This window comes from Anopheles stephensi, chromosome 3 (genome assembly GCF_013141755.1).
Source record: "Anopheles stephensi strain Indian chromosome 3, UCI_ANSTEP_V1.0, whole genome shotgun sequence".
Lineage (NCBI taxonomy): Eukaryota > Metazoa > Arthropoda > Insecta > Diptera > Culicidae > Anopheles > Anopheles stephensi.
The window spans coordinates 80,253,927-80,279,277 of NC_050203.1; the positions used below are offsets into that span (position 1 = coordinate 80,253,927).

At 45.5% G+C, this 25,351-nt stretch overlaps 2 protein-coding genes across 2 annotated transcripts; both read right to left on the minus strand.

Moving 5' to 3' along the window:
• Positions 1-221: 221 nt before the first annotated feature.
• LOC118509176 (trypsin-5-like) lies at positions 222-1,281 on the minus strand. The gene has a single exon (XM_036049441.1). The coding sequence runs from the start codon at positions 1,235-1,237 to the stop codon at positions 413-415; it is 825 nt and encodes a 274-aa protein (XP_035905334.1). The 5' UTR covers positions 1,238-1,281; the 3' UTR covers positions 222-412.
• A 631-nt stretch (positions 1,282-1,912) lies between these two features.
• Positions 1,913-11,959, minus strand: LOC118509182. The gene is made up of 2 exons (XM_036049448.1): positions 11,445-11,959; positions 1,913-3,083 (listed from the first exon to the last, which is right to left on the minus strand). The coding sequence occupies exons 1-2, from the start codon at positions 11,445-11,447 to the stop codon at positions 2,223-2,225; spliced, it is 864 nt and encodes a 287-aa protein (XP_035905341.1). The 5' UTR covers positions 11,448-11,959; the 3' UTR covers positions 1,913-2,222.
• Between the last annotated feature and the right edge of the window lie 13,392 nt (positions 11,960-25,351).

A 25,351-nucleotide genomic window follows, 5' to 3' on the forward strand; every position in this document is an offset into this window, starting at 1 on the left:
TCTGATATGTTGTACCACATGTTTGAAATATTTCTTTCTCCTGCTTTTTCTCCCTCAAACTAGTTACTCTGTGACGATTCTAGATTTTCTTATCTCACAGGTACTTGAAAGCGGTAGGCGAAAGCGATATCGATTATCTCAGCACATGAGTCATCAATATCTAATGTTCACTGCATATTTGTGTGTCCCATGTGGCTGGACACAAGTTAAAGTCATATTCAAAATTAACTTTTACAAGTTATTTAAGACCATAGCTGTAGTCCCACATGCAATTATTCCATAACAAGTTCCAATGGCAGATGATCAGCACAGGAAAATAATTAGGACCATGGAGGCTATGTTGATGGAATATAATTTATTAATATTCTAGAATGCGGTTCATGACTGTAATTTAAGTTCCGAAGACTGCTTCCTATGCCCCGCTATGCTCACGAATCCACTCCCGCACGCTAGCCACCCGCGCATAAACTCCCGGATAACCCGCCATAGCACACTCGTGACCCCAAGAGATCACTCCGATCAGCTTACCCTCAGCAACGAATGGGCCACCGGAATCTTTCCTGCACGTATCCTGACCACCGTGCTTGTACCCGGCACAAAACATTTGCTCCGTAATTCCACCATACGAATGGTACGCCTTGTTGCACTCCTGCTGATTCACGGTCGGCACGTTGGTCGCTCGTAGAACATCGTTCGAGTCGGCATCGCTTAGCGTCAGTCCCCAACCGGACACGATACCCATGGTACCTTCCACGATCGGTTCATCCTGCTCCGGAAGCACAACCGGCTGAACCTTGTCGCTAAAGGTGAGCTCACTTTTCAGTTCCAGCAGTGCGATATCGTAATTGTTGGTGTTGGAGCTATGGTGCGGATAGGGTATGATGCGTGCCACCTTCATAACAGTTCCACCGGATGCATGCTCGGACGATCCCACGCGTACAGTCGATTGCGATAGTGACTCATCGTTGTAGCAGTGCGCTGCCGAAAGAATCCACTTTCTATTGAGAATTGACCCTCCGCAGACGTGTTCGTTGTCGTGCTGGACGGACACCTGATATGGGGCGTCAGTGATGTCGATCGCAAATCCTCCGACGATACGTTTGGCAGCTAAATATGGTGCTATTGGGGCAAATCGGCGAACAGGATGGATTGGCCTGTTATTGTGCAGGGTGTGTGATTGTACACAAACAGCCACTACGCTTAGCGTCACCAGCACGATCGTAAGCTTGTTCGCCATTACGTCCAATAATTCTGTGTCGCGTGGTGAGAAGTCGTAAACCATTTATATGGATCGACAGCTATTGATAACGAATCTAATCCGATGGTGTGTACAGCTCCACGTGAGCTTTTCTTACAGTCTTTAGCACCATGCCAGTAGCAGTGCATTAGAGTACAAGTTTTAAGAAGTGTAGTCCATTAGAACGTAGTCGACAAGATTCGTCAAGAGTGGTCAAGAGTCTGCTAGGGGTTTGTTTACCTTTTGGCTCTTAAGATTTCTAGCGTCACGCGTTTCTACAAACAACTTGGCTAAGTGCATTGGAGAAAGATAACCTAAGTCGACGGATTTTCTCTCACATTTGACGTCATGGATTTTGTATGTCCGAGCAAGATGAACAGCTAACACGTGCCTCACTAACCCTGATGTTATATTTTACTTTAGTATAAAACTGACAATTTTTCTTTCGTATCTTTCTTTGCACGATTGTTATTCTTGGATGACTTATCTAGAGAATATGGAGCTACTAGTCAGAAGTAGACGTACCTACCTGAAGACTTCACCAGAGGTAATGACTTTATCTCAGCGTCCTTAAATAAGTGACTAAAGCGACTCCATCTTTGAGAACTCCAAATCGGATGTTGTATGCTCACCACCAACAGCATCAATGTATCCAAAGAAGAGCCCGTAAGTGTGTTTAATGGTTTAAATAGTTTAGTTTACACTTTATTAACAACGAGAAAGATAACGAATTCGCCACTAAACAGTGAAGCGGGCTGCCGCGCCGCAATAGGAATAGGCAGGGCACGCCGCCCATTTCGTTCGATATTTACATTACAGCTTCCTTGCCCTTTCTCTGTACACACACACAAGCACAAGCACACACGCCTCTAACGGACCTAACGATACACATTCTACACTCCAACAAATTGTCGTATGGCGCACCCGGCAGCACCCCGGTGTTTGGCAAGGGGGGTCTCGGATCGATCGGTGCCGCTCGGATTCATCAGTTATGATTATGGCCAAAGGTCAGTGGGCTTGGCAGGTGTTTCGATTTTTTGCGCTCGATCAGCTCGGCCAACGTTTCCCGGTGCTGCTGGTGGCTAATGTAGCCAAGCGAACCGGACCCTACGGTAACACCGTTCGGACCGTGTATGTAACCGAGCGAACCGGACCCCAGTGCGATCGGACCATGGTTCTTCGTCAGCAGGGGCGATCGCTGATGTTCGTGCTGTACACCGAACCGGGGATTAAAGCTGCTCAGTTGGACCGGTGGAAGCTGTGGCGGCAGCGGTTGGCTAAAGGACGTACTGTACAGTGGGTCGTACGGCGCAGGGAACTTGCCGAAGTAGGAAGTCGTCGTCGGGTACGGTGTTCCGGCCGGTGTACGGAACGCACCGGAACCTTGCAGCAGCTGCTGCTGATGGTACTGATTGCGTTCGTGTTCCTCCGCGTGGAACTCCATCACGGCGTACTGCTTGAGGATGCGACCGTCGGCAATGTACGTTTCCTCATCGCCCAAGCTCAGATGATTGCCGGTCAGGAAGGGAAACGGTGACCCATAGTTGGAGTACTGGAACAGATTCTCATTGAACAGGGTGGTCGGTTTCAGCGGTGACACTACCCGCGAATGGCCGTGACTGTACGGTGCGATGCCCGCATGGGACGAAGATCCGTAGAACGTTGGGGGAGATGTGTAGGTGGACGGGAGTACGGTCGGGCGTGGGAAGTAAACGGAGGAGGGATCGGTCAGCAGCGGATCTCTCAGATCGATGACGAGGCGCTTCTGCTTGATTCCTTTCGCCGAAACACCGCTGTGGTAGGCAAGCACCAAAAGGAACAGGAGAAAGCATGTCGCTAACGGTGGCTGGGGGAAAAGGGGGTAGGAAAGTAAGACAGGAGCTACATATTGAAGGTCAGCGGACAGTAACGATCGTCATGGTTGTCTGTGTGGGGAGAAGGTGTAGAAAAGGCATTGTCAGCTGGATGAAGTGGTGAAGACGCTATTCTGCACCATGAGTAGCGTTTCATATGAAAGTGATATGAGGGTTGAATTATATTTACTTTCAATGATAGCTGTGGTGTAATGTTTATATAGGGGCGAAAGGCTAAACTATAGTAGCCCCACGAAATAGCGTCTGAAGCTTAACGTCATCGAAAAGCTACATTTGCTCTCATATGAATTGGGACTCCTACTCCAACTACGATAACTCGTTTAACGTTAACGACGATGGTTTTGCATGTGTTTTTTAAGTTAAAATGTTTTAAAAAAAATTTCATACATAATATTTGCATGTCCCATTTTGTATCTGACCCACTGTATATTAATTCAAAATATAGTTCAATGAGCAGGAATTCTCGTGAGAATAAGCACATGCGGCTACGGATGACCCACCCGTGTGTCGTGTGTGCTATCAGGTATTTTCCGTACAAAATCCAACCTGCATTCCTGCACAGACACAAGCACTAGGCTATGTTCGTTCATCCGAGTTCAGCTCAGTGAAGCGATTATTATTGACAACCGTTCGATGGTCTCCATTGTAAAGTATTGGATGCAACAGAAGAAGAAAAAATTACTATATTTGAGGTGCATGAAGCTCGGATGCGTACGAAATGTGGCGTGCTTCCACAATACCGCAACTAATCGCAACAACAAAAAAACAACTCCATCGCAACAGTTCCCCAATCACCAATCGATCTCAAACCATCATCATCATCATCATCATGATTTCGTGCCCGCTGAGAAGACACATCACTGTTTCACATCTTCATTTACGACCGGCTGGAAGCGATGCCGATGCTGCACTTGACTTTTGCCTATCTTTGCCGATCTATCTTGTTGTAATGCAGCACCCACCTGGTGGCCCGTCACGGCGCCGTCGTCGTCGCTCGTGCTTCGCCGTAAGGCTGTGGTACCGGCCAACCCGGCCGGTTCTTGCCACCGCAATTACGTGTAATGAGGTGGTCGTTAGAGCGCCGCGCGGGCACGATACGACTCGAGCCGATTGGAGTGAATTCTTCTCGCGAGCGTTGTAGATGGGTGCGATACGTGCTTTTGTATGGATGTCCGGAAAGGAAAGGAAATCGGAAAATAGGGAAGAACGTCACAGTTACTGTGTCGCCCTAATATGGTAGTATGGTGGAAAATTTTCTCGCCGTCACAGCAGTCTCACGACATCGAGTGACATCAAATTCGTTATGCATTCACACAGACTGTGTTTGTGTCCTTGAAACTGGTTAATGTTTCGGTCGCGAAATTTGCCCAAAGCATTACCAAATCGGCATTAGGAGTTGCTCCAGTTTCAATTATGATCATCCAATTCGCTCCCAAAAGCATGAAGGTTTGCAACGTTTGGGTTTTGCAAACGACCAGCAGGAGACCTCTGACCACTCTACTCGATCTACACGGAGCCAGCAGTTAGTTGTCGCGTAAAATTGCGTGCCTGACGATGTGATTAACTTTGATTGACTATTTCATCACCGTCGGCCGGTGGTTCCAAACCGCAAACAACGGAATCGGTGGGACTTTCGCTCCGGATGAAGTGCGTCCCATCCCATAGCCCGGTGTGAGGTTGCAGCACACCGCACATATGCCCGCCGGCATCGGTAGCAGCCTGCGCTTGTTAAAGTCAATTAAGGCGCGGGGAAAACACAAACCCCAACGCTGGACACCAGGTTTAGCTACTTTGTGCAAATCCTTCGCCAGACTCGCCAGCTGAGATAATTAACGGTGACCTGAGCGCGCACATGGCAGGTGGCACGATTTTAAGACTACCGAACGAACGCACCTCGTGCGTGTGATTCCGGGAGTCAAAGCCACGCAAGTCGTGACGTTCGAAGATGCATCGCCGGCCCAACATCTAGGCCAAAGATCCCGCGTGCACGCCTGCTAATTGAGTAACTCCTGGTCCTGGTTGGCTGGGCTGCCTTCATTCATTAAAACTCGAGAGTTCTTGGTGACTCCGAAACCACTTTCCACTGGCACTCGGTCGGGTTGACCCACTCGGCATCGGATCAGATCGGTTCGAAAGTGATTCAGTGCAGTGGCAAAAGTGGGACAACGTGGTTCGCATTGCGTAATGGGCGATTGAATTTATCGCGCGCTACGCACCGCTGGTCCAGTTTGTCCTGCTCGAAGGGCGAAAGCTGCAACCTGTGCAGAACACCGTGGACAGCAGTGAACGATGAATGAATGGCTACAAACGGTACCGCGGTGTCAGGGACTCTAGCGGACCACATGTGCGAGGAGCACATGATCTGGACTCTGGCCGCTTTTCGGACGGGTTAATCACCGGTAGAGTACACGCAGCTGTCAGGCACCGGTTCTTGCAGTCCGGCGAGCAAACATCGGCATTGTCCGAAAGGTGACCTGTCAGCAGGTTTTAAACCGTTCGTCCAATTTTCAGTCCCCGGTCGACGGGTGTTTACTTTGGACGATTCTCGTTCGAGCCCGACGCTCGACTTGCGGCAGAGAAATGCAGCTGACGCAAGCCGACGTTTCGTGCACTCTGTCCTCTGACACCCCGAGGACCGATGTCGGTGTCGATGGTGTTCCCATTTGAAGAACCGGGCCCCTGGTACATCGAGCGCCCGGTGGGAAATGTGTCACGTAAATCACCTCTCGGGCAGGATAGTGGCGTTTTCAATGCGTTTCTCTGAATACGCTCGGTCCAGCTGGCGTAAGGGTTACGTGATAGTGAAAAGTGTGTGTGCATGAGCATGATTTTCTAATTCTTTTTCCATTGCCCCATTGACTGCTGTCGCTTTATCTGCTGCCAGTCCACACCCAAAAGCCGGAGAAGGGCGTTCGCGTACATATTCTATTTCATACTCGGCAGGACGGTGAACCGAACTGCTGGTGATATGTGCGCATGAGGTGCGTACAGAGAGAATGGTCCCGCCCGGGAATGGATTGGAAGTTGCTGGGCGGGTTTTTTCTTCGATTGCGAGCATTAATTACACAGTTTTGTTTGTTTTGCACCTCCATTCCGAACCCGGTGAACAGCTGTGCAGATGCGTGCAGAATGAGGAGTGTTGAAATCGTGAATTTGAATGCGTATCAATCATCATTACGAATCGAATACCGCTGGCGCTAGGGTGGCTTAGTACGTTACATTAGCCCAAGGGGGGTGTGCGGTGGGTGGGTGTGCTGTTCGTGTGATTTTGACCAGATTAGCAACAATGTTGTAGAATGAGTGACATTAAAACATGGGGAACAGTGTCAGATCGGCGCGTGTTTTAAACCGGAGTCTAATCGATTAGATACTACTATTCATGTTACGTGTCTGGTTGAAGGACGGTTTTTTCGCTCGTGGTTTTCATGTCCGTTCTTTTTGGGGTGTTAATTCGATGGACAATGTTAATTAGCTTGGGATGTTATGAATTTAAAGTTATTGAGGCTTAACCTGTTTTGCATGTAAAATTGAGAGGTGATTGATTATTTCCTAGCTTTACTTAGAATCTGCTCTACTTTGAATTGCCTGTGGACGAGATCTATTAAATCCAATTTGTATCAATTTGTAGCAATTTGAAGAAAATTGTGCTATAGAATCCTGAGGAGGCCTATGTACATCAATATGTCTTTAGACAATAAAGTCCTTGGGATTTCAAGGCCGTCAGTAGATGGGGACTCATGAAAGACAAATTCTGTTGGTAGATGAAGCTGCCTGGGCGATAAGGTCTCCTGGACTACGACGTTTCTAAATGGATAAGACTTGGACGACTAGGTCCCTAGTTTCCTTGGTCCATATGACGTGTTCTATTATTAGCTGGGAAGTCTTTGACTACGAGTGCTCTTGGTAATATACTTGGCAGAAGACTCATGGACGACTAATTATCTTTGTAGATGAAACTGCTTTGGGCGACAAGGCATCTTCATCTACGGGGTCTCTTGATGGATGAGGCTTGGACGATTAGGTTCTTAGTTCGATAGATCATTAGGGACGAGTTCTTTAAGTGGATAAGACTAATTTAATGGAAGGTTCTCTTGGTACCATTCATGAGAAGGATTTTATCTTGAACGATAAGGCATCTTGGCCGACAAATGCTATTGAATCTCTCCTAGAATGTTTTGGGTCTTCAAGTTTATTAATTTGGTCGCAAGGACGCATCAAATATAACCGATAAGAAGCTTTTAAGGTTACTTTTCAATCCAAATAGGAAGCTAATTTTCTAATGGACGACAAAAATCTACCCTGCGATGGTCAACAGACAGCTTCAAAATATTGAGTCCAGATGTTTCCACTCCTTTGCAATAAACAAATAAGCTAGGCCAAAAATAACTGAGCATTTTTAGACTCTTGCGTCTAAAGACATCTCGAGGACAAGGCGATGAAAATGGTTATTAAAAATATAAAAACGGACCATATCTTGAGAAGTGTATGATACCTTTCGAAAGGTCACACTAAGGATCGTTTCAATTTTTAGATTAGATTCAATTACCTGACATCACAGACCGGCGATACTATGGTGGCCATGCTGTCCACCGGGTTGGACAATGATCCAATTTTATCCTTCAGATTTAAAGGAGTTGATGCATTCATTTATCTCTGAAGCAATAAGCATATAAAGTACGTTTGATCCCAAAACCCCAAAAGCTTATTGCTACTTCAAACCAATTTCAAAAAGTAATCGGATTGGGTCTTTTAGCGGTCCGATTCTAAGAGATGCACTCCTTAGTCACATGTGACTGTCTGTTGCTAAACGGATGCAACAATGTATGGTGCACATGGTGGTGAATTGTAAATATCATCAACCTCTCGATCGATTCACTCGCTCAATCGTTCAAATCAAACAAAAGAGGCCTAATATTTACGACCTTCAATTATCCGGTCGTTATCCAATGATAGCTATTGCAACCACAGCACGAGCACCGCCACTTTAAAGCCGTACCGCTCTAGGACTGCCCCGGTTAAGGTGAAACGCTGCTTAAGGGAATTTCGTGCCGGCTGTTGGTGGTGGGCTTTGAAAATATTGCCGCCCAAACAGGATAATGATACTACAATGTAATTCAATCCGTCGCTTGGGGGTTGAGGGTTTGAAGCCGTTCGATGATGAAAAATAATCAATATTTTTTCGATCCCAACGGTGGGCCGATTCGCCCGTTTCACGGTTCAGATCATGATTTTATCGCGCCGTAAAATTATCACAGCGCACAGAGAGCGAGAGTTCCCTGGTAGCCGGCGGGAAAATTCATCCTCCATCCAAGCATCGTTTGCTGCATTTTGTAAATAATTTTATCGCCCTATCGTTCGGCCGCAATCATGAGCTTCCTCGGCCCGATCAGATAAATTTAGGGCGAGTCGTCGCGTTTCTCCAGGCTCCCTCTCCAGGTTGTCTGCAGATTGCAGCGAAAATCGCGCATCATTCGCTGATTCCCACGAGCCCTCCCCCCCATGATGCCCGGTGAGGCGATAAATTGAATTATCGAACATTCTGAGCTTTCGAGCTATGGAGCATTGTGTTTGTTTGCGGCTGGCGAGCTGTGATGATTATTCATGCAGCTGGTATCGCCGCTCCAGCGCAGCTTCAGGCTTCAGTTCCAGTAGCGTAGATAAATCTTCGAACGTCTCGGTGTTTGCTTTATTGCCCTCGTTCACGTGACCGACCTTCTCCTCGGTGGAAGCAAAAAGTTACCAAAGCGTGAACAAATTGGCGAATCGCCCAACTCGGCCACCACTTGGGTGTGTTGATACGGTGCACATAGAAAATGTTTCGGTTTTTAAAGGTTAAATCACCGTGCTACGGAGGTTGTGTCAATGGAGAGTTTTTCTCCGGGCAAAAGAATTCGTAAATCAAAATTCATATTTTTGTCACGCCGAAAAATCGGAACCAATCTTTAAAGCATTCATCCACACACTCATTTCGAATGCAACCGACGTATGGGTGAGGTTTGTTTGAAGGACTTGTTTGGAAATCCCAATCACCATCACCACGGGGGGTGGGCACTGTTATCGAAAAGCTGGTCCTGACTTTCGAAACGTGCGGAAATGGCCAAGGAAAGCGCATGGGGCACATCCTTTGCCGGAAGCAATAAATGCGTGTGTGTGATGATTGATGCACGCCGCCCGCCACATGCGACATTCCGGCAGCCTTGAAGGGTGCGTGTTTGGGAAGCCATGTTAATTGGGTAGGATGTTCGGTTCGAAATATTTGCTGCCCGGGTTGGGAAGTATCGAATAAATTATCCAATTCGTTTGATTCGTGCTACGCGACAGTCAAAAGTTTTATTATTTGTGTTGCCCTTCCGGATATGCGCTCAATTTCCGGTTGCTTTGATGGTTTCCTTGGAAAAGAGGGATCGTACCATCGTAACAATGCTGCTGCAGAGCATTGGTGATGTTTTCTGCGGGAGGTGTCTTCTGGTACGTAATTTTATTACATGACGCAGTCGGGAGTGTTTGGGTGCGTTTTTCTTAGAATCGGGGAAGATTTGTTTGAAGTTTTCGGGGAATTGAATTAGCACTTTTGTGTGTGGAAAATGATACTTCCATCGGGGACATCGAGACAGTACGGTTGCTAAGTCTGCTAGTACAGGCAAGTCAAGCCTACGGTCTACAGAGAACTCTTGAGATAATCGAGAATTATGAGCTAAAGTGTTTCTTGACAGGGATTTACATACTTTTGGGCAATTCAGGAGATTATTCGTAGTATGTAGAATAATTTTCCGCGAATATCATCTCTGTGTACCTCTGTTGTGAAGGAGAAAAGTTCAACTCAAGTCCTCATGGAGGATACAGCTCCAAGCTTTGATACGAGATGCAATGGACTCAGAACCTCAAGCTCAACAATCGATAGATATTGCCGAGTATTTTCCAGATTTTAACTTAGAAAATTTAAGAACAGAATTCGTATATCTGGAAGAGCAAGTATGTAAATAAGTAAAATTATTGAAGTTGGAAAATGGGCCAATCCACCGTCGTTGGCCCCTGTACCTCCTCAGTGTTATAGAAGTCATCGTCAGTAATAAGCTAATGGTCCAGAAGAATCAACCTTTCAACGATATTACTCTGAAGATTGAGAGGAGCTCAGTGACATCTGACCACAGGAGATTGTGTTAAAGCCTAAATAGATTGCTAGGCTTATTCATGTGGGATTATGCTGGGCAAAGAACTTAGCCAATTGACCACTAATCTCTGATATCTTCAAAGCATACAATTTAAATTAATCTTAACTTTATCTGTAACAAACCTTCTCATGGATGTTCCTTCAACTTTAAATTATAGAACGAAAATTCCACCATGCTACCGTCTCTTGTAAGCTTCCAATAAGTTCAACTTCACAGCTGATCACGCTGGATTAATGCGACAAATTTAACATCACTCTACCTTCATCAGATAACTCGTCTAGCGCTCGCCAGCCCCTCTCATAGACTCCACGGGCTGCTCAGGTTGCGAGTAAATTGGAACAACCGTTTACACGGCCGAGAATTAAATATTTCAACCCTCGCCACCGTATCTCGTCTCGTCATCAGCATCGCGATAACGCACCTCGTTCGGTGGTAAGTTGGAGAGAAAAAAAAAACGCCGACCATTAATAGCCCCCATTTTAGCGAACTTTGTGAACTTATCCCAATCTTCCACATCTTCGTTCGTTTGTGGGTGTCCTTTCACCTTCCATTCTGCGTGCGTCAGGTTCTGAGATCGGTTCGGTCACGCAACATAAGTGCAACACTCAAATTACACTCCTCCGGGGCTCACCTAGCTAACACGCTCCACAGTGACACTTGCATGGTAGGTGCTCTGGAGCTTATGTGTCATGTGGCTGCGGGAAAGATAACATCCACTTGAAACCTTGTCTGTCCAGAGTCAACCACGACCTACCCTAAGAGTCACGAACTCCCATACACACACACACACGCACACACACAGAAACACGTGAAGAAGCTCACAAGCGATCGGAAAGCAATACGCCACGTTGTGATCGTCTCGGAGGTGTCGGATGCCGCTTCCATAAACGTGTGGAGCGTTGAGTATGATTTATGAGCGACTCCACGACCAACCGATGATCGGTCGCTGATGATGACGATGGGGAGATAGCTTTATACGTTTTCAACCCCATTATGCTATTTGTAGCAAAATGCTCGGCTAGCTGTATGTCCCTTGTTGCGTGTAAGATCACACGAGAAGGTGCCACCATGGGGACACAGTTCCACGTGAGTTGTCATGTTTTGTCGTTCTTTATGTGTGTTACTTGTCAATGAGTCTATCCTTTTTTGTGGTGAAGTTACCATTATGAGGTGCCCAGCGAGATGATCAGGATGTTGGAAGGAAGATGAGAGACAGACAGCAGCTGAGTTAGCAGCAGTGATCAAGACCTGGTCGAACTGGATCTGGATCGGGAGATGATGTAAGTGTTCTTCGTTTCGGCGTATCGTATCACTGTATCACTTGATCATGTGGAGAGTTGCATTTCACCAAAAGGTAGGTCGAGGTTCACTTTCGCTTTTCACTACGGTTCATTTTCTGGAAAGCGCTCTCCACTGTCAAATCAGCTTAAGAACGATTTCTGTGTCACTTTATCACACATCACACATGATCACTCACGTCCGCCCTCGGTCCCGTCTTAACTGATCCCACTGCCGATCGTCAGCTGCCGCTTTGTACCGCCGTCTGCAAGAAAAGCTGTCGGTAGACTCTCAACGTCACTTCACTTGCACGCGAGCCCGCGCTACTAAATGCTAGTACGTACAAATTTGCACTGAAAACATCCACCCGAAACAAGTTCACTTTATAATAGAGGGTTGTGAACCGCTCCGGCTCACTCTCGGAGATTTGCTTCTTTGGGTCGCCCCTCCTTTCGCCGACGACGACGCGCCTTTGCCACCCAAAACATCGATCGTCGTGCAGGCAGGATCGCGGCACAAGGCTCGCCACGATCGCCACCGAGATGGTAGCCGTGGTGGTGGTAGATGTCTTTTGTTTTATTTGCTCTGATCGTGCGCCTCCGTCCGATGCGGTGTACGAAAATCCGCCCTTAATACCACCTGCTGCCACTTCTATCGTTCTGCAAAGGGGAAGAGAGAGAGAGAGGGAGGGAAGGGAAGGGGTAACGGGTGGGAGTCGGGTGGTGTATGTAACGATCAGTCTCCGATCGGTGGCCCAGCCGTTTCGGCCCGGTTCGGCATCAGAAGATTCGTCAACGGTGCACGAGACCGATCGAGGCCGGTATCGTCGTCAGCGGTGCATTGAAGTCTTTCATTCATCGCCGTCGATCGTCCGACCGTTGACGGCGGCATTTTAGGGTTTAAACTTTTGTTTTGCACAAACTCTTTGGGTCGATCAGCAGCAGTAAAAAAAATGTCAGGGGGGCGTTTGCATTACGAAGAAAAATGGGCCGCCTTTTTTGCACGAACTTTTCATCACACACACACACACACCCGGGTGTCGTTCGAGTTCCCGGTTTCGGAGGAGATCCTTTCGGGGGTTTGCCCTGTTGTTTGGGGAAAGACAAATGATGATTATGATTATGTTTGAGCCCCGCTGATTTTTTTTCTTCTTTTTTGTCTTAGACCCCGGCGCACGTTAGCTGTGCTATTTTAGGAGGATTACAAAATTTACAATTTAGCAATTTCGGTGCGGACCATTTAAAGGTCACGCTCACTTTAACACTTTCCGTGCAGCAATAAAAATGGCAGTCGGGATTTAAACGATAATATTCAATTTGCAGATCCGTCCCTTGAGTGTTGTGCTGAACAGATGTCTGAAAGGGTCTCCCTCTCTCGATCTGGCTTTTTTATTGCATAAACTTATCTTGTACGAAGCGATGTTTCTTAAATGGTTATTAAATCCGTCAGTCTGCAGCCCTGTGTCACGCTGTCGGCTCGTGTAATGAAATAGATACAGAAGCAACTTCATCTGATCTTTATGTCCATCCACACCCATTTTGTACGACCAGCAGTCGCAGCAACACAAATCTAGTGCATCTAGCGCACACGAGATAGTGGCTAGGATCGGACCTTTGAATAATATGACCCATTTATGGCCACAAACAGAAGCGCTCGCCGCACGGGTAAAAGGGCGTTAGGTTCGAAACAAAAACCACTACCCTTCACGATTTATTGCCTCCTTGAGGGTTTGTGGTCGATCTGTTTGAGGTAAAAAAAACGCACCTTCATCCGTTAATCGTTTCGAACCATCAAACGGTTGTCGTGGCTGCTGTCAGTGCTCGAAAAAGGGCGTCTGATGCGTTGTCCGGTGCGTGAGAGCAAATTAAAAGACAAGCGAGCCTTGAGATAGAGATGTCGTAGCAGTTCTCCGCTGTGTCTTATGTCACGGACGGAAGTCTCGATGGAAGCGCCACAGCTTTTGCACTCCAGTCGGCTGTGCTTTAAACAATCAATCACCTCACCGACTATACAGGTTGCATGAAAGAAGTTAGAGAATGTGCGACAATTGGTGTGAAATATTTATTGCAATGAACACATTGTGTGAAAGGAATCTCGCGTTGTCAAGGCGGTTGTGTGAGCTGTGATCTGATGAGAACGGATTTTATTTAATTTGTAGAGATTTAGAGATTATTGGACAGATAGGTGAATTTAACCGGGTTAAATAATAATTGCAAATTACAACATTCTATCAACAATGTTCATCTTAATTAAACAAGTGTTGCAGCCCTGAGTGAACAGAGAACAGATCAATTTGGTTCGAATGTTATACTTTTTTGGATTTCGGAGGAAATATTATTCAGTACACATTTCTATGAGTGAACATTTAATATATGGAGCGTTTCAAAGGAAACCTGGTCTAACTAGTCTTCGACGAGTTGAGGTCTCACCGTACCTACGGCCTAGCTTCTTCGTCTAGACTCAAGAATCTAAATATAAGACATTCTGTGGGGTTGAATCTGCCCACTTCAAACCTTCTTGACGTGTTTGTTAATAAGCCATGGTTGAACCTGATGAGAGAAGAATGGCCGAATTGGATGGTAGAAGGAGACGTAAATTAACTGAGCCCTCATGATTGTAGAAGCTCTCATAGGTGAGGTCAACGGTTAAGTTATTCGGTTAAGAATCTGTTGACTGTGCCAAAGCCAAAAGCCAAGTGGAGATGTCGAAGCCTCTTATGTAGTGCGGGACCCTCTAAATGATCGAAGTTCCCATAACCTCGCAACCAGCTTATCTTCCTATCTCTTGAACGGCTGGGGCCTCATGCATCTCCTACTTATGCTTGTGCTATGATCCGCACCAGATCAGGTGTTGGATTGGTTTCTTCAGATTATGATAGTGATCTTTAATTCTAACTAGGAAAATTACACGAGTATTTAATCCAGTCAACGAGAAATAAAATCTTCATGAGGATAGTGTAATGAAATGTTTTACTAAAATACTCAAAAAAGTAAGAGGAGATTTAACTAAGCGTATCTTCGGCTTAGATCCAATAGAGAGCAATTGCGCAATGTTATGATTTCTCAGAACACTTGTACCAATCAAAATCATAGCCATGTTTCGGGATGCTCCGGGATATGCATCATCCATAACGCTTATTATTCCTGACCTTTTGCAAGCGAACGTTCCATCGAGGGTTTCAAATTATATGCAACACACGCATTACTTGCCAACACTGCGAAGGTGGACAAGTCAACAGTGTCTTATCGCTGTGCAAAATTGAAAATCACCCACTCACAAATTGGGAGAAAATCTTTCCGCCTGATTAAAAGTTAATGTAGCTGTGACTAAGCACAGCAGGAAGGACCGGATAATGAATATTGATGAAGTTCCCCACGCACTGGGCGGGTTTTGACTGCCGTCTGGTGAGTTTTATGTAAATCATGTTATCGCCGCCACGTTTCCCAAACACGCGGTTTTCCTCTATTTTTTCCTCTCTTTTTCACTGAGGAGGAAAAATCGTTCTACTTTGCTCGTACTGGATCGCATCGAAACGTAAACAAACAATCAACACTAAACTTAGACCTTAGAGCGTATCGCTCCCCCCGGGGGGTTTCTTACCATTACCGTCTAACGTCCTTTACCCCCAACAAAGTTGGCGAATTGTCGCGAAACCTTGCAAAAAAGCAATTAAAACTTTCGCACAAAACGGAAACCGGATTCGGTTTAGTATCACAAAATTGGCAACTAGCAGCCGATTAGATCGAATCGTTTGTTTTCAATTGCCGCGCCGATACGTCGTTGTTTTGATGACCGTGCATGGCATGGCATGGGGTGTGGTAAAGGTCATCGAGCGACCCGCGGGTGCCACCGTGTCTGGCCCGGGACAGTGGGGCGACATACAGTCCTTTCGCTCAGGTGCACGGGCGAGCGCGTGAACGCTGTGATGGCCGTGCGCCGTTAATGTTACCGAATCCGATGTGAACAAATCGTTCGGCACCAAATTCGTCCAACCGTGTGTTTTTTTCTGTGTAGCTTTGGTTTTTTGGGTAAGCTATACGGTAGCATACCGGCCGACCGGTTGTAATTAATAAAAGCGTTCTACGAGCGTGGAATAAACGAACGACTTTGGGGGAGATTATCGTTTGAATTGTGATTGATACGCGTGGGGCAATGCGTGTGGTTCTAGTGCACGGTGGGAAAGCTGCATGAGTTATGGTGGGCATTGTAAGGCTTGGTTAGTATGGCTTGCAGCGTTAAACCCTTAAGGAGCCTTCCTTAATAGCCTCTAACGACGAAACAACTCTAATGGTTATTCGAGGAATAGTTAATACAAGGGAGATGACGGAACTTTCAAACTGTTTAGTATGCTCTCGGTAGGACTATAAGGGCTTGTTTGGAACCCCGCAGAAGTTTATGGCTGAATGATCTGAAGCACAAACTCAACGCTTCTGTTGACCTTCGAGAACCAACAAAATGTATCTCAGGTCCCAAGATTCCATTTTACTTCAGAAAACCTTTTACTAGTCTATTATTGCTGTAGAATACTGTTCTTGAGCTCCGCTAAACGATTTCATCAACACAAGACCCTTGTGCGCCGTGTCGTGTTTAAGACGAGATTAAGGATGATACTATCCAGTAATAACCGTGGATTTGAATAAAATCATCCGTAATAATCCATATTTCGACAGTGAATCGACTGTCTAAATTATACTGTTTAACTTCCAGGAGCTGCATTAGAGCTGGTTAAAAGCTCCATGCATGCTGATGCTTCTTAATGGTCAATTTAAATCAATTTTTTTAAAGCTTTTGGTCTCTGGTGCCTCATTCGCCTCTTTGAATGGCCAATTGATGCATGATTTGTATGGTTCGATTCAATACTAACATAACTTCATTATTGCAATCGAAAGTTTCACGAAGGTCATTATATTTTATTATCTTATTGAATTGAGGCAACAGCAGTGGATTCACTGCAATCGGAATTCGGTGCCAGCTATCATACCGATAAGAGTTTTAATTTATTCTATTACCAAGTTGCAGCCGCAAGCCCGCAGAAAGCCAGTCTGCTTTCGATTGACCAGCCGCATTGTGCTTAAAATTATGCAATGACGCTCCAAAGCAAAACCTTCAACATTTTTGGTGTTTTTTTGTTCCTAACAATAACAAATGAATAGATTTTATGCAGTTTTTTTACGATTGTCTTTTTGACGCGTGACTAATGCCCCTTTTCCTCGTACATCATTTGTCCAGCTCGTTGAACATTTGTCTCGTAAAGTACTGGGCGTACGGGCCGTTTTATGGCGCGAGTCTGAGGCGTGTCCCTAGCTAAGGTCCCACAGCTCGGCTATGAGTGTGGAACCGTTGTCTCACCTTGCTACAAATCTGCGCTCTCTCGTAAATGAACTTCAAAGCATCAAATAACCCGCAAAAAGCAAACGGCTCACTTACCGCTGCTGCTGCTGCTGCTGCTACTGCTGTCACCTGGAAGGCTCTCGTTCGCACAGCCCAGTTCAAGCGCAATAAACCGGACTACTGCACTGTCCCGAATGCCGCACTTGCAATCCGATCATGGTTAGAAGAATTTATTGCCGCGGCGAATCCGACGCGACAGAACCTCGTCGCTCACGGCTTACGGCTCCGACGGTCCCCCGTGTTTGGTGGTTAAGTTTTTATTTTAATTCTTCGGCCCATTTTGATCATTTGGTGTGCATCCGTGCAATCTAATTTAGCCATTGCCATCGCCAGCATTACATCTCCTTAAACACTACGCGCGGTCCCTAACCCCACGGCTAGACACCGCTAGAGCTGGGCCCGTCTCCGGCTGGCCGGTGGGAAAAATGAAGCCTCCGCCAAGTTCGAGCCGTCGTGGACCAGTTTTTATGCTGTTGTTTTCGATCTTTTGCTTTCGATTACCCAGCAATGGGGTATATGTTTTGTTTTGCTCGAGTCGCTTATGCAGGTCACATCATTCGTGCGCGGCCGGCAATGATGACGACGCGTAGCCCTCCCGGACGCCCCTAGGGCGGTTATAGGCAGCGTTCAATGCGTCCGTCGTTGGGGCACCGTTTTGCCGAGCGCGTCATGCATATGACCTTTTAAGTCGTTGCCGATCCAAAAACAGAGCCCATTCGAAGAAGCGGAGGGATGATGATGATGATGATGATGGTTGGGCCAGCAACTCCTTTCGTGGTATCTCTCTCTCTCTCTCTCTCTCTCTCTTTTACCCTCTCTGTTAGTCAACATGTTAAGCGATCTTGTAAAACCCTTTTATTTGCCATATAAACAGACCAAAACGCGGCGGCGGCGTCCATTTTAGGGTCACCTCGATCGAAAAAGGGACTGGATGGATATTCACTGGAGCTGATCCGCAGCAGGGCAAAGGGCGTTCACTTTTTTTTTGTTGTTGTTGCTTATTGGAACGGTAGCCTTGTGTGTGCGGGAAAAGGGGAATTAGAAAGAAATTATGATCTCTCAAGGTAACACTGTCAATTACTATGCCCTTCGCCACCCATTGTGATCGAGTGGATTGTTTCGGAGCGTTTTTTTTTAGGCAGTCGTGTGTTTGTTAAACGGGAGCGACAACATTTTAAAACACCCCTACTCTTGGGGCCCTTTTTTGTCTCTGACTCTACCTTTGGTCAGCAGGTTAGCAGTGGGACTTGGAGTGTCTCTCCCGTGTGTCCTGCCTGTCCCACTGTGTACGGGTAGGCAAATTTGTACGATTGTACCTCAAAAGTGATCGCGCTTTGGCCTGCCGCTTAGGTGCTCCATTCAAGCATGCAAAGGGACAAGCAGAAAATGGGTTCAGAAATGAAACACAGATGTGAACACGTGTTTACGCCGCCCAAAGGTGGGACACTGGGTATGGAATCGATTTTGCGTGACCCGAAACCACTCCGTGTGTGTGTGTGTGCTCGACCGGTTGACACTACCGACGAGTTGACAGTGTTTGGCAGCAGGATTAGCGGGAACACTACACATTACAAGCGTTCACACAAAGTTGTACGGCTTTCATCGGACGTCAAATGAGCGAGTTTAATGGAAATAGTTGTACGATAGTGGATGGTGGGCTCGTGTTCTGAGCGCGACCCATTTTATTGGGTACGCACTGAAATAGGAAAAGTTTGCTGAATGCTGTTGGAACGGAACATTGTCAACAGCGGCCGGAAAGTGAGTGGGAGAGTGGAAGGATATTGTTAAACAGCTTGTAAAATAGATTGTCCGGAGGACGATACAATATGCGAGAAACTTTTCCTGATACACATCCGGTCGCCTTCATTGTTTATTTAACTCTTTGTTTGCCTCCATGCTTAACATGTTAGGTTTGATCCAATAGTTTTCATTGTGTGTTCATCGTAATCTTCTTGGAATAAACCTTTAATTTCCTGGACTTTGCTGTCCTAATGAGTGACCTTCTTCAATCCCTTAAATGGCCCACTTGAAGGAACTTCGGGTGATATTTTAAACTTCAACCGAAGCTGTCGTAGATTACTAAAATTACGCAAATTACTAATCTAATTTATGGTAAGTTTAATAATCGTAAAACTTTATTTTATAACCGTGTAGTTTGGTCATACTGCTAAAGAAATAGAGGAGAGTTATATTCAAAAATCAATAATGATTTCTGCTCCTTTCGTTTAATTCCGCTAGAGGGCGTTTCAGGAGATTTAAAAACAGAGAGACTAGCTTACTAAGAAAATTTCTCTGTTGCTTAAAATTGATATTAAAATGAGTAAAACAGAAGGACAATTTTAATGGACATGCGAAAAAAAAAAATGCCGTAAACATTAATTTAGCTTCATCGCTTTTTCCCGATGTGTGAAAAATATCCGACAACCATTACTAACCCTCTATCCCAGTTAGCGAGTTAATTACTTAAAAGTTAAATAAACACATTATTGTTCTGCATCATTACCCTCCGAAAAAACCAAACAGAGTTCCACTGTAATTAGCAAAAGTTATTATTGCTTTATTGCTGTTTGATATTTACCCATTCCTGCCTTCTTGCCCTCACGGGGTGACACATTATGCATCCTCCCCCGGAAGAGCAACATGCGCAGCACCAACCGTTTTGCTGTCGCAAAATGCTGACGCTGCCAAAACCGGGACGAAGCGCAAAATAAACACCACAAGAAGCGGCATAAGATAAACATCGCCCGTGTTTTCAATTTAACCATTAATAACAATATTCGATCGAATCGTGGCACCCTTCCCGGTGGAACGAAAGAGGGAAAGAGAAGTGTTTAATGGCACGATTTTACCCCGGCTGCATCGATTGCACCACATCGAAAGGGTGTTTAAAGTGTTGAGAGCAAAAATATTGAAATAAAACAAAGCTGTCTGCAAGCTTTGGACGGCCAGAAGGTGGATTAAAGGGTGAGACTTACAGAAATGGAAACAAAAAAAAAATCTAAAACACTCTCAGGTGTGCACCCTCATCGTCATCTGTCGGTGGCTAACAAGTGTGTCGGATTGGATGGGATGTTTGTTTCCCAAGAATCAGTGCTCAATGCAGCGCGCCAAAACTGTCCACGATGGATGCACCCGTGCACTAAATGGCGTCTGTCATCGATAGCTGCCGCTGAAGCGGGTGAAAAACGCTGATAAATTATTAATTTGTCTGTAAACCCTTCGCGTTCGGTGGTGGAACGAGATAACCGTGAAGAAAAGGGCAGACTAGATCAGCCGTGACATCGCAACTGTTGGGGTGCGTTTAGGCGCCGACGGAAATGTGTACTTCAACGGAAGCTAGCGAACCAGACGAGCGACTGACTGTTGCAAGATACCGGGCACTCTCTCGCACATCTCTTTCACCTCCATCGGCCCATCCACGTAACAGCCCTTGAACCTTCGTCAGCATCGTCGCCTACACTGTAAACCCTCCGGTGGAAAAGAAGCAACAAAAAACAAAAGATTCGACACGATTTTCAACTTTAAGCCACCGGAACGCGGGGAGCCCCCGTATGCCCGAAAGGGAAAGTGTATCGGTGGAAAAGAAGTCAGAGTCGGCGACGTGGCGGTGAGTGCCGGTGTGATGAAGGATGTGTGTAGAAAAGATGCTCACTCGGCATCACGTACGGTTGTGTAATTGAAAATCGTTATTGATTTGGGTTTTGCTGTCGGCGTAGGCGAAGGAATGCATCTGAGCAAAAGGTGGTCTATTTTCTATTCCGGTCCGGTTTGAAGGTTTGTTAGGAAATTTAGTCAAAATGTTGGCAAATGGTGCTTTATTTTTGTTTTAAGATTAAAATTCTTTCTTAAACTCCCTTTTCAGTTTTTATATGGGTTTTCTATGCCATGAAGCCTTCTTTAAGTAAATACTAACAAGATCTTACATTATAGTACCGAGCGATTCCACTAGATGGCATTAGAGGGGAAAAAAAGAGATACGATCTGGAAATCTTCTTACACAGCAATACGGTAGAATTCCTATCATGGCACAAGTAAGTGAGGCATTATAGATAAAATTTTAGAAAGTCCTGAAGAAATTATTTTAAAAAAATCCTTCGCTATTTATGGTAGCTCTAGTCCCTGGAACCTCCTCGTCCCATAATGAAAAAGAGTTATTATAGCAAACGTTCTAGATTTATAACTCAGTGTTAGAGGTTAGATACAATTAAATTGTAACATTGTAAAATTTTAATTTTTATAACGAAACAACTTACTAGCAGTTATGATCAAGATTGAAACCCCTTTATTCATGAGATCAATTTGCTAATTAGTCCCTTAAAACTATTTCAAACAATTATTGATGATAGCTTACTCAACATGAAACACTGATGCATCATAAGCTTTTTTTGTGGCTATTTACATATTTAATCGATGCGTCATGGTTTGTAAATACTGTCAGCAGTAAATTGAATATGAAAAAAGAGATGCAAATGTAAATATTAACTTATACAGGTTACTCTTCAAAACCGCTTACCTATTAATGAAAACCCACTTCATGCGTGTGTGTGTGACCTGCGGAACGTGCACCACATCAAACGACGCACTGAAAAGTAATTGCTGTTCATATTCACCGTATAAATATCCGGCCAAACCGCGTGCTCCATTGTTTTTTTTTTTTTTGTAAAAGGGACCTTACTCCCGTAAATAAAATCACTCACTATGGCCTCTTGTTTTGCACCATTTTTCAATTACTAATTGTCGAGACTCGCTAGCATTGCGCAACCTTTTGCACACTTTGTTGTTTGCTTTTGTGTTTTATTATTACTTCTTTCATGCAAAATAATAAAAGCCCCCATTTACCGGTGGTTCCATCAATGCACAAATAAAACCACCTCCGCGGGATTTAATTTTGTTTTTGCGGGCGCGAATAAAGCCACCGAGCATAATATTAACCATCGTGCGCAATCAAGATTTGCCACTAAATTACCGTGAACAAGCTTGTTTTTTTTGCAGTAGCAACGCGTTAGCATAACCGGATGCGTTTGATGTTTGTGGTCGGCGGTCGGGAAGATGCAACAGCGTATTCCGTTCCGGTCGGTCCGAAATCAAGATACCAGTGAGCCAGCCGACCGTATGGAACAGTTTTGCGCGTAGTCGCGCTAGCAACCAGCACCAGAACTAGCGCGCATAAACATATGCCCTTACTAATCTCCCAGCACCGGTTCGGTTGCCCGTGGTAACGCTCGGTGGCATCCTTAGCTTCGCAGATCCGCGCTCTTTGATGCTGCTCGCAAGTGTGTGATGAGCGTGTGTGTGTGGTTTTGGTGGTTGACAATTTTGTCCACGGCACCACACGCGGATCGGTGTCGTGTGGTGCCGCATTAAATGAAGCAGCAAATTACTCTGGGTGCGTCTAAAACCGTGGCACTGCACGGTTGCTTGCACCATCCCATTAACTACCCATCAACCACCCTTCCATGGCCTGCCTTGTGATGCAGGACAGTGCTCAAGAACAAAAGCGGACAACTATCTGGCGCGTGTTTTGTTTCGCGAGCCGATTTGGCGTAAATATAGTCACCACCGTTTCCCACGCGTTCGGTTCGCTGATAAGCGTGAAAGTGAGTCGTGAACTTGAGGCAAGTGTTGGATGGTTTTTGTTTGGTGTTTGGGTTCCTTTGACATCAAAGTTGCATGTAGCAACATTGAAAAGTTTGATTAGTTTTTAAGGGGAGCGTGTTGCCAAAGTAATTAAAACAAAACTAGATAGCTACACAGAAGGGTAAATCATTCAAAAAAAATATGGCTGAACAGATAGGACTTTCGGCTTGTAGGTTTGAAAGTGAAGCACTTTCTATAAATTTCTACAAAACAGACTCCAATTACAAGTTGCAATCATAAGGTTAAAATTTATAGAACTAGGTCATTTAGCATGTTGATGAATGCAAAAGCCATTTTTAGTAGCTTAAAGTAAGCATTTAAGTCCCTAGTGATCGTCGATAAGTCATAATTACCCAGCTATACTTAAAATAAACCATATGCTATAAATTTAAAGCTGCTATAAGAAATCTTAGTAATTATAGAACGCTTATGGGAGGCTTATAGAAACGTTCTACTCTCATTAGCAAATAAGCGTATCCTTAAGTAGCTTCTAACAGGCTGTTAAAACATAATTAATCAAGAAAATCCCAATAATATCACTACAAACATTGAAATAATTGGAGCATTCACCAAACTTCCTAATCTACTCCAATCCATTACCCAATTGACGTGTCCCATTAGGTGCCATTAAAATTAATAAGCTCCAATAGGAAACCACCAATTTTCCCACCCTTTGCCACTCCTGTGGTGGCCCTTTTTGCCCCAACCACCTGACGACTCTCGGTAGCGTCAAACAGTTCATAAAAATTTGAAAGAAAACCGGACAAGCCCACCGAAAACCTGACCGCGGCTGTGTCACGTCCAGATAATGAGCACATTAGCCCGGTCCAAGATCTGCTGCTTATCGGCGCGAGGTATTAATAAAGTGAACCGTCCCAGGCCTAGGCTTTGGGGCCGGGTTGTTGTGCAATGGAAACTAACTGGGACTGGCAGGTTTAACGCAACGACGTTCACTTTAGAGCGCCGCGTCGAGACGAGCTGCTCGATCCCATACGCACGTACACTCACACAAACCAAAGGGTGGCACTAAGCTGGCCCTTCCAACCTGATCGGGAAAGTTCGTTGATTTATTCTACTTAATTGTAGCCAGCAACGGACCGACAGAGCCAGCAGAGAACGCGCGTGCGCGCGTCGACAGGTTCCATGGATCGAACGCACGCGATCTCGTGACATCGCGACGTCACACCTTCGATGGCTTTTATTTTTTGCCTCCCCCCGTCGACACACCACCTTGAGTGGCCTTCACCATTGTCAACGTGCTCTTATGGCATCTTGGTTAAAACACCTTGATCGCGAGGTGCCGTGACAATATCCGAAAACTAGCCCATTTTTCAAATAAAAAAAACTGTTGACGGAATTCTAAGCCTTCGCTTGCCCCTGCGGCACCGCGGCATAAATCGTTCGATTGGACGCTCGAAGCGATACATACGTGCACGGGTGGCGCAATGCTGTGCCGGTCACCGGAGGATGTGGTGGGACATTAAGCTTACCCCCGGGGTGTTCTCTACCGGAAAACACGAAGATGCCACACTGTTTGCAGCCAGCGCACGGTGGTGTGGTGATGTGGGTACAACCACAAGAAGAAGTCTATTACACATCGGCGGTCAACCAAAACGACCGTGTAGTTCAAGTTCACGCACCGCACAGTATCGCTTTCTTCGCAATGGTCAATGGTTGCCGACTGTCGCAACTGGTCCGAGTCCGCGGATGAGCGCCAAATGAATTATGGAAACGTATAAAAGTCGATGTGATCTTGATCTTCAGTTAATTGCTGGGGTATGGCGTCTACAGAGGTGTTATAGACGGAGTGGGTTGATCATAAACTGTACCTCTCCATTGGGTGGGTCTGGTGGATGGACAAATATAAACCTTTCGTTTAGTGAGTTTGTGAGTGAGAAGATGCTACTGAGTGCAAAAGAGATAGAGGTGATCACTCATTTGGGTAGTACTGGCGATGAGCTTACTAGTGTGTAGCTTTAGGCGGATAGTGGTGGTAAAAGTTGGCGATTGGCTCTTAATACCTATCCGAGATCTACTCTTTCAGTTGATAATATCTTCAAAACGTCATCAAAATATCACAAAACATCAGAATTTTCGGTTCTTGAGAAGATGAACCTTCAGACACCAAGTAGAATTTTAAGTCCCACGACTCATCTGAGCCCTAGGACATAAATTAAATCTTCTTCTGTTGAGGTTATCTTAGACGAATTAATCTTTTTCGTGATTTTCGTGAATGATTTTAAGTGGACTAGTAGACGCTTGTTAGAATACCCGGAAAGCCCTTTAGTATCTTTCTCCTGAAACGCCCTCTAGCAGAATCGCGCGGAACTATTTTTGTAACTAGGGAGAATCAATTTATTTCGACACAGATTTTTGAAAGTTTTTTAGTGGAGATCATCAAACTAAATAACAGAAACAAGGTTGATTTTTTAAGTGAAATAGAAATCTGTATCAACAGCCTGTAGTCTCTCATACGTGGGATCATGTGTGGGGTAACGACCTCATTGCTTCTTCGTCCTCTGTCTCTACTGATCGGCCAGGTCAGCAATCTTGACCGAAGGCTCGTTAGCAGTGTTGACACCGACGATTGGTCTAATCGTGCCATCAGTCCGACCTGTGTGTCCTGTGTCCAGAAACTCCCCAGGTCGATTGGTCGATTCGTTACACAAGTGACCATTACACCATGCAAAAAAGCCCCTCAAGGATCAAGTTTTTGGCAGTATTCGCCCATCCACCGGACTTACCTACCGACGGCACAGGGC

What these genes read in the sequence shown, in the direction of transcription:
- LOC118509176 (XM_036049441.1), bottom strand. Translation starts at nt 1,237, where the DNA reads ATGGCGAACAAGCTTACGATCGTGCTGGTGACGCTAAGCGTAGTGGCT.